General features: G+C 37.8%; 1 protein-coding gene across 1 annotated transcript; it reads left to right on the forward strand.

Moving 5' to 3' along the window:
• Positions 1 to 328: 328 nt before the first annotated feature.
• LOC143883422 (uncharacterized) lies at positions 329 to 1,567 on the forward strand. The gene is made up of 2 exons (XM_077386771.1): positions 329 to 524; positions 797 to 1,567. Exons 1-2 carry the CDS (start codon positions 471 to 473, stop codon positions 1,370 to 1,372), a joined length of 630 nt encoding a protein of 209 aa, XP_077242886.1. The 5' UTR covers positions 329 to 470; the 3' UTR covers positions 1,373 to 1,567.
• The last annotated feature ends 8,124 nt before the right edge of the window (positions 1,568 to 9,691 follow it).

Raw genomic sequence — 9,691 nt, forward strand, 5'->3', positions numbered from 1 at the left:
CAGACTTGATTTAGTCCATGATGGGGGGCCTAACAAATTAAAGGTTCCGATCATGCTAATCTCTAATCTAGTAATATAATTAACCCTCTTTTTTATTCAAAATAAGAGTAACTTTGTGTGCGCGTGAGTCACTACTCACTAGATATGGCGATTTAATAGGAGGATAGGCCATATTCGGGTCTTGCTTTTTGCCGGTTTCACATTTTTCCTCTTATACTGTTTTCCGGTCAGCCGATTTGAGGTTTTGGCTTTTTGCGTTTTTGGCCAATCCCCTCCCCACCTTGCTTTCAAAATAAAGAAATAAAAAGCAAAAAGTTGATAAAGCGGAAAAAGAAGTCCAGAGAAGAAAGACAAAAAGACATTTATAAGTATCCAAGGTCCTCTCTCTCTCTCTCTCTCTCTCTCTCTCTCTGAATTAGTGAATTCTCACAGAGATCTTGTTAGTACGAGTGAGTTTGCACGCAGTTCAGATGGAGAATCGACACATCCTTCCTCTAGGCTGGGATTGCTATTACCAAGGGAAGGTACTACTTCTGAGACCCATTTTACTACTGTGTGATTTTTTATGCAATTGTTAATTAGTGTGATGGGATTTTACTACTGCGCAGCGGTAAAGTTGCTCCATTGTGACCTTGGTCACGGGTTCGAGTCACGGAAACAGCCACTCTGCAAAGCAGAGGTAAGGCTGCGTACATCTAGCCCTCCCGAGACCCTGCAATGGCAGGAGCCTCATGCACTAGGAAACCCTTTTCTTTGTTAATTAGTTTGTGATGGGTATTGAATAACATTGAGTCAGAGCATGGAGGAGCTTAGGCATTCTCTCTTGTGCAAGACACTGGAACTGGAAACCACTCGCCTAGCCGCCCACGAAGAAATAATGAGAAGGGAAGAAGAACTAAAACAGATGAAGGATTTGTTAAACAGAGCCATAGGAGAGAGAGACGAGGCCAATGACAAATACCAAAGAGTCCTACTCTTACTCCAACAGCAGCAAAAACAAGAACAAGAACTCCTCAATCATGGGCACCAGAACCCAGAAATTGTTCATGAAGAAGAAGGAAAAAGTGGGGATTCCAACACGGGAATTTCGTCCTCGGAGTGCGAAGGGAGTATTGTATCAGGGTCACCAGTGCAATTGTTAGAGGCGGAGGGAAGACTACCAGAAAAGGGGAAGCTCCTTCAGGCAGTGATGAAGGCAGGCCCATTGTTGCAGACTCTCCTTCTGGCGGGGCCCCTCCCTCAGTGGCGCCACCCACCGCCTCCGCTCGATTCCCTCGACATCCCGCCAGTTGTAATCCCTATTGATAACACCACCACTACTACTACTACTTGTGAGAATGACAACAAGTACCAGAGGATTATTCTCCATTGATCTTTAAAGAAGGTTTGGCATCATTTTCCTACATTCTCTAATATAAAGAAAGAATGACTAATTAGGGGTAAATTTGTACAGTATAGTGTAGTAAAGTAATTAGAGTGGGGAGGAAGAGGGCTTGACTCTTACTACTGTTACTTAGTTGAAATGTGTTATGTAATGTGATGGGTTGATTTGTGTTTTGGTTTTTGATTTTGATTTTGATTTTGGATATTCTGGTGTGGGTTCTGTTTTTTGGTTTTATGGTTAGGGTGGCAGTGAGAAAGGTACTAGTGTAGTAGGATGATCCATGATAGTAGATGATGGGTTTTGTTACATGGCGTTGGGTGGCCAACAACTCCAATCCTCCTTGTCGGTGTCCAAACAACACTCTCGTGCCTACTTATTTTATTATATCCCCCATGTGATCATCTCTCTCTGTGTGTGACATGCTCATTGCTGCTAGTGTTTTCCATAGATTAAGAACTCAATTAATTTGATCCAAGCCACTAATGACTCGTTAAAGTCGCATGCTTTTTTTATATTTGGAACTACATATTGTGCTCTATTATATATAGAGAAACGAAATTTCCATCGACTTTGCCAGCATTTTCCATCCTCCTTTGTTTGTTTTCCTAAATTTGGTCGGATTTCACCTTCTTTTGCCTTTTTTGCTGGAAAAGGGAGCAGTATATGAATGCTAAACTGATGGGCGCCCCATGGGATCCATATTATCAAAGCGCATTTATAATAGCATTGAAAAGGGGTGTGATATATTCGCCCTTTTTATACTTGGGACAGCCCTTCTACTCTCTTTAGTCTTTACACCACAAGAGGGTGGGCCCATGGAAGAAAAGGGGGTAAGCAGGGGGTGCTGCCCCTCTGCTTACCTTTAAATATAGTGTAGGTACATATATTTATGTACGAGGGGGCTTCCCTTTAAATATAATGTAGGTACATACATATTTTCTTTGCAAGAGGTTGGTTTGTCTCGTTTTGTATTGGGGGGAGGGGGGTGCTGCCCTTGTCAATACATATATATTTTCATGGCAAGATGTTGTGGTTTGTCTCATTTTGCAGTTACTGGTTGAATCTTCGACTCTCTTAGATGTTTTGTAATTCCATTAATTACCGTGCTCCCATTGAGAGTCAAATCTTCGTCTCTCTTAGGCACTGATCGTTTGAGATTATGCCCACCGATTGTGAGTCCAAAACCAATGACCAATAATTGGCTTTGGACTTGTGATTGGTTGGCATAATCTTAAAGCCCTGTGCATTTGGGATTGTGACAACCGATTTTTAGCCACAAACCTATCATCAGACTTAAATTTAAATGTAATTTTGAGTCCAACAATAAGATTTGAGCTCACAATCAGTTGTCACAATCTCAAAAGAAGAGGCCCTAAACAAACAAGGCTTAATGTTGTGAGTTGAATGGTCAATGTTTGAACCCCCTTGTTTTCTTAAAAGTAAAATAAACCATAATAACTAGATCTAATCATTGTCACACGTCGATCTACTCATTTAGGAGGGGAAATAATGCAGAGGCGTATAGCGGAAGCTTGTATTTGAAATATTCAACATCAGGTGGTTGAATTGAGGAGGCAAAAACAAGCAGCAAATGGCTTGTTGTAGAGATAGCAGCAGGTGGCTCTCTCATAGAGGGTCAAAAGAGCAGCAGATGGCTCTAGTATACGTTCTCCAAAAAGGCAACAAGGGGCAACCAAATTTTATTCATCAAAAGCTTGTGAAAATGTTTACAAAATAGTGCCTATTTATAGGCTTTGTCATATATTTCCTACCAAAACTAAAACTCCTCCTCCTATTCTAACTAGAACTAGAAAATCAGTAAAATACCTATAATTTCTCAATCCCGGAACGGAGAAAAATAATCCTTCTACGAAACTAACTCCTAAATATTCTCTAAAACAAATCCTAAAAGATAACTCTACTTTCCCTAAAATTCCTCAAAGGAAAAAATCCTAATAAAAGTAAAACCTCTAGTATTCAACGAGACCCGTTGATCTTGTGATATCGAGAGATGCACATGCATCAGGAAATCACTGATGCAAATGAGAAGAGTTTTTCATTTTCTTTGTATGCCCAATTTAGTCCTCCTCATATCATGGGTGTAAGAAATTGAAAAGATAAAAATAGAATTCTCATAAAGAGATGGCTTAGGCTGTCTCGCACCTGTGCTCTATGGTTGTAAAATTCAAAAAAGGTGAAAGGCTGAGATTAAAAAAATTGAAAAGCAACATAGCTGATATCACAGTCATAATCCCTTTGCTTTTTGCTCAACTAGCTCAAGGAAGTGAGATTGCCTCTCAAATAAAAGAGGGAGGAAACCCATCACCGAAAATATGGTGATGGAATCATTTAGACAATCCATGTGGGCCCTATTTGTAATGAAAGTGTAATCAAATAGGTGCCCGTTTTGTATGGCTGGATGGGCCCACCATAATGGTAGTTATGATCATCCGACCTTACAACTATCTGTAAGATGGTGATGAGTAGTGAAATTTGGTCCACGGCAATGTGCCCAATTTCAGAGGAGAATGTGAATTGCGACTGTTGTACTTGATGACAATGAAGCACAGTGGATCTGTAAAAAAAAATGATTAGAATTTAGTTTCAGCCCCATAGTTGGGATACACACAAGTTTAAATTGAAGACAACAAGCATCACAACACTAGTTTATTTTGCAAATCAAGGATGGTCATAGCATCAAGTCAATCTCCAAACAATAGCACTAGTTGCATTATTTAAAACTGGAGAAGGGGAAAACTTTTTCTAAAAGGATTCCACTTAGGCCTTGTTTGGATCCTAATTGCTAGGGATCCTCAAGCATTCCCTAAGCAAAAAAAATGCACGTTTTGGATTACTTAGTGTGTTTGTTCACCAAAGTACCACACAAATCCTTAGAAATTACTGAACAACAAAAATGTATAATAATTACATGTCGGGTTACATTATGTCGCTTCTTTTTCCATAAAAAATATATAAAAAAAAAAAACAAATTTTCATTGGTAATCAACTCTCTCTCTCTCTCTCTCTCCCTCTCTCCCTCCGCTAGTTAACTTGCATCCACACATAATAAAGCTCATGGTTATCTTTTCCCAAGGTTTACATGACATCCAAAATCCACGACTTTACTTCCCTAAAGAATGCTTAAGCATCCAAACAGAGCCCATGGTTTGAAAAGCAAGCACTAGCAGGAGATTAAGAGGCAACTAAAACACACTTCTACTAAAGAAATATACCAGATATGCTGAAGGTAAAAGAGGGTTTCCACCATGACTTGAATGCAAAAGCTATAGAAGAGCTCATACAGCCAGCTCAGAGTCGGTCTTTCAAGCTATAGAAGAGCTCATACATCCAATTTTGGAGGGGTACAACACACGTCTCTGGGGCGAGGGGAGGGGGGGCAGTTGCCCCCACTGGATTTTTGCCGAAAATTTTTGCCACTCTATAATTTCCAAACGAAATACTGCCCACCCCTTGGATTTTTCCGAAATGTCCGCCTCTCTTTAATTTCCAAATGAAATCTTGCCTGCCCTCCCTAGGATTTTGCGGAAAGTCTTGCCATCTTTAAAATCCAAACAAAATCCTATTTTGGAAATGATTACCATTCAAGTTTATCTCTCCTAAGATATCTCTCCTAATCTCTCCTTTTCTTAGAAAATTTATCAGGTATTTAAGGCATTTCACATTGTTTCCAAAAACAGCTATTTTTGTGGCATTTTTAAAGCATTTAAGATCTTCGTCTCTACATTCATTCTAAATTTCAACACTTAATATGTCTAGGCCTCTAGGGTTCAAAAGCAAGGTACATTTGGAGTAGGAAGGAAGGGGAGACAAATATTTAAAGGGAGAAAAATAAGTGTATTACTGTATCCATTTTTTATGGTGTGGGAGGGAGTAAAGTCCATTAATTTTTCAAAAAGTAAGTTGGGCCCACTTCATAGGATGATCCAAACAATTCATTTGTTGGGCCACAACCTCAATAAGTTGTACCTGTAAATCATCTCCATAGGATGACCCTAACCCTCTGATTTGTAGAGGGACTGATTTGAAGAGGGACTGCACATTATGGAAAATTTATAAATCCGAGGGTTAGGATTACGGGGTACAACCTATTTACATTGTGGCCAAATCCAACAAATAAATAGATTGAATCATCTTATGAAGTGGGCCCAGTGTACTTTTTAAAACATATTGGACTTTAACCTCAAACACCGTATAAAATCTCCTCTTGTTCTATCCATGATTCCTATTTCCATATTCCAATTTTATTTTTATTTTTTATAAAAAAAATGTCATAACATAGAAGCCCCAGTTGATTATTACAGTACAAAGCATCGGGTATCCCACAAACTTGTTCCCAGAAACATTCACACTTCCAAATTGGCTTCTTAAATGTGACTTTTGGTGCCTGTTCAGCATCAGATCAATAAACGAAGTATACATGGGAGAAAATGAACATAATACATCAATGCATAAATGAAGGAAAAATTAAATATTTGCCTTGCCTCTAGGATTGAACCTATGAGCATAAAATATAATGAGACTGGCTGACAGAGAAAACAAAGAATGTACACGTTAAAGTAAAGGCATCATAAGCCCAAATACAGAACCATCACAGTGAATATAAAATTGTTCATGTTAAAATCCAGTTTCTTCAAGGGTTTTTATAACCAAATCAATATCATCAACAGCTCCCATAACCGTTGTTCCTGCAACATGTTAAAAGTGCAGTTACCCATGAATTTGTCACAAGGAGATTTAAAGGGAAAAAGAAAGCGAAAGAGGGCACACCAATGTTGACATTGATTATGGCTGGCTTATCTCTGTTCTGAGTAAGTTTGGTTATGAAATCTGAACAATCAATCTCCGCAGAGACCAAGGTGCCAACCTTTGCACATTCCTTTCAGTACATCCGTGCTGCTTTAAAGACAGAATAATGAGACTCCAAAATTCCATCAGGTAAACAAGATTACAAGTCTAGATTTACTCTTCAAGATCACCAAAAAAAATAATGTCTCCTCATCAGCCCAAAGACAAATGTTACTACTAAGCCGACCAGTATACCATGTAGATTGCCTTCTGTACCACAATCTAACACCCCAACTTCAAACTGTCTGGAACGCACACCATAGTTGCTCTCAATAAAAGGATGGCCTAGGTTGTTGATGGAGAAATGTTGGAGCTGTGCCAGAGCACCATAATCAAAGTCCTTATTATAAGAGAAACCTGTAGTAGTTCACATCCAAACATTAGAAGAGGAACTTGCAGGTGAAAAGTGAAAATTTTTTTTTTTCACTTAAATCAAACTTTTGCACCTCTGGAAGACCACACTAGGTACATATCCATAGCACTAGGATATGGTATACCAAAAATGATTAGTTAGAAAAATCTTGAATTTTGGTTATTAAGATTAATGATCTTGAATGTACAACAAGCATGTAACACCGATTCTCAAGTGGCAAGCCGCCTCATGAGTTCTTGAGAAAGAAAGGGGAAGGCCTTTTCTGTTATCCCTTCATTTTTAATTTTTTTTCTTCAGAATTTCGAATTTCAAAAGGAAATGTAGGGTATTTCAACAATCCTTAAACCTTGAATGAAAATCAGATCATAAATCATTGGCAACTTCCATGTTTTCAACCTTTGAGACAAGTTTAACCTTTTGGAATCACATTTCCATCTTTCTCTTTTGAATAGTAAAATTAAAAATTTACCAGAAACGTGTTAACATAAAGAGTAGATCAACAACATGGTCTAAAAAGGGAGGATAAACAAAAAGAAATATACATCTCGGACAATTTCAATTTTCAATGCATTACATCGTAAATGAATCCCCTCTCAAGAATCGTCTATAATATAAATTAAATCATAATCCTTTTCGCACATTGCACAAGCATCAGAGTTGCGTAATAGTAAATGCCAAAACGGTAAAACCTATGCAGAATGGTACATAACCAAACAACGATTGTAAGAATGTCATCACTTTTCATCATGGATTTACATTTCGGTTTTGGTTTAAGCCGAAACGGAAAAATATTATATTCTTTAAAAAAATCATTTTCAATTTGGGAAAAAACTGAAATTTCTGGTTCGGCAGATTTTGGTTTCTGATAGAGAGTTGATTCAAGGGGAAACTACAATGAAGGATTCTGCTCCAGTTCGTGCAAGTAATAGAGCAAAGGAAAGGCCAGTATGGGCTAAGGATTACCAGTTATAAATAAGTGGTTGTGAAGTTACATAAATCAGTTAGGATAATAATTCAGTTAGGTAGTTGGCTAACGAAAGTAGGAAGCCTATATAAAGGGGACCTTGTAATTTCGAAATATATTGTGTAATGATAATCTTTCTAGTTTTCTTCTCATCTCCCAAATTCTTCTCTCTCTCTCTTCTTCTTCTTCTAATTCTCTTCTTCATTCAAGACTCTGTCTTTCTCACATCTGTTCCAAGGAGCTGACACTGGCTCAAATACAGTGATTCAATTCTCTTAACAGGATCAACCTGTCAACATTGGTGCTTTCATTGAGAGTTGAACTCAATGAAATTTCAGTTTCGGTCCCAACCGAAATCCGAAATCTCGGTATTTAGGCTGAAATTTTAAACCATGATTTTCATAGATAATTGTCAAAGTGCACTTCAGTATAAAAGGTAAATGCTCTTGCTGAGTTCTTGGATACCAGAGAGAAGTTTGAAGTCAACACAAAAGAAGGCTGTAAGTCGAAAGTAACAGAGAAAGTGAATACCAACTAAAGGAATTCCCAAACATACAAACAACAGATTGAAGGAATTCCATGGGCTTATAATTGAGGACTGAGTGTGGTATCTTAAATCAAACTGCAACTCCTTGACACGTCAAAATAGCACTATCAAGAAGAAGAAGCAAAGTTAAGTCAAAATGGGGAACTGCATGCTATTTTCATATTGTCTCTTTCACACATTTCATGGGAGATGAAGCAATCTTAATGGCTCATAACATACTAAATTGGGTTCCAAATGAGTCAAACCCAAACTCAGAAATGAAGGACCAAGATTCTGCTATGAAAAAGTTCAAGACAAGACCATTCAAATTTTGCATAACTTGAAGCGATTCTATTATAATGAAATTGGGAATGCATCATTTTGAAACAAATTTGTGATAGATGTATAGAAAAATGAGAAAATAATTGCTATACATCCAAGAATCTTTCACCCAGTACAAGACCCATAGCATATGGAGGGTGCTTGCAAAGAAGCCACGTACAGATGGAACAAAATTAATATGAAAAAAATAGATCTCTTACAAGAAGATTTTAATACTGGCTATCAATTCCATTTTTGAAGTCCATTTGTAATTCCAACCAGGACAATACCTTGTGGCATTTGGTCATGTCAACTTTCTTTTATGGAAAGGACAATCCTAAAGATCAAGATAGAAATGAATAAGAACAAACAATCAAATGAAGAAAAACGTAAAGAAAGACCTAATCAGACATTTTAGGAGACCTGCCATCCATAAATAGTACTTGTATAGTCAAAAGAAACAAAACATAACCTCACTAACACTAAATTGTGCCTTGAAAGCTCGGGTACTCTCTGTTTAAAAATTCTGCAGGAGAAGCACAAAGATGTTGTCCATGATGTCAGTGGGAATTGATTAATAAAATAGCTGATTTATTGTCTTCTTACAATAAGTATTAGATTATTTGTGATGTTAGTGGGAATTGGTGACTGAAATAGACGATATATAGTCTTCTTACATCAAGCATTAGATTATTTGAAGTATGAAGGAAACCTCATTTTGAAAAAATGGGAATTTTGACATTTTAAACTTCCTCACATGATTGGGTGGTTATTTTTGCCTAAAATGTGCATACCTGATTTAGAATTCTTCTTGCCAGAACTGTCCAACAAAGTAGAAAATAAACAGAAGTAGATTCTTGCCACAAAATAGCTAATTAGTTTCAACTTGAATATAGCATCCTGGGTGGAAGCTCTGGCTTGAATATGGCATCCTGGAAGCCCCAGCTTGTCCGAGCACCCTCTAATGATCCAGTGTCCATTCTTGGGGTTGCAAGATCTGACATGCAACAGGCCATCTGCGAAATCCCTTTTGCAATGGATGCTAGGAACCTATGTGGGGAAAAGTGATTGTGTTCGGTCGAGCAGAAGTTCTTGTTGGCATGATTCCTTGTCATGGTTTTAAATTTCCACCGAAACTGACACAATACCACTGAAATATTTCTGTTTCCATCTCCATCAAGACACATCAAAATCGAAACGCACACGTAAACCAAAATCATAAGTATGTTAGTGGTATACTATATCATTATGTTTTAG

Source organism: Tasmannia lanceolata, unplaced genomic scaffold (assembly GCF_043159265.1).
Source record: "Tasmannia lanceolata isolate RefF3 unplaced genomic scaffold, GAP_Taslan_0.1 ptg000008l, whole genome shotgun sequence".
Lineage (NCBI taxonomy): Eukaryota > Viridiplantae > Streptophyta > Magnoliopsida > Canellales > Winteraceae > Tasmannia > Tasmannia lanceolata.

What these genes read in the sequence shown, in the direction of transcription:
- LOC143883422 (XM_077386771.1), top strand. Translation starts at nt 471, where the DNA reads ATGGAGAATCGACACATCCTTCCTCTAGGCTGGGATTGCTATTACCAA. An exon ending in ATTGCTATTACCAAGGGAAG is followed by an intron (nt 525 to 796) that starts GTACTACTTCTG and finishes ACATTGAGTCAG; the next exon opens with AGCATGGAGGAGCTTAGGCA.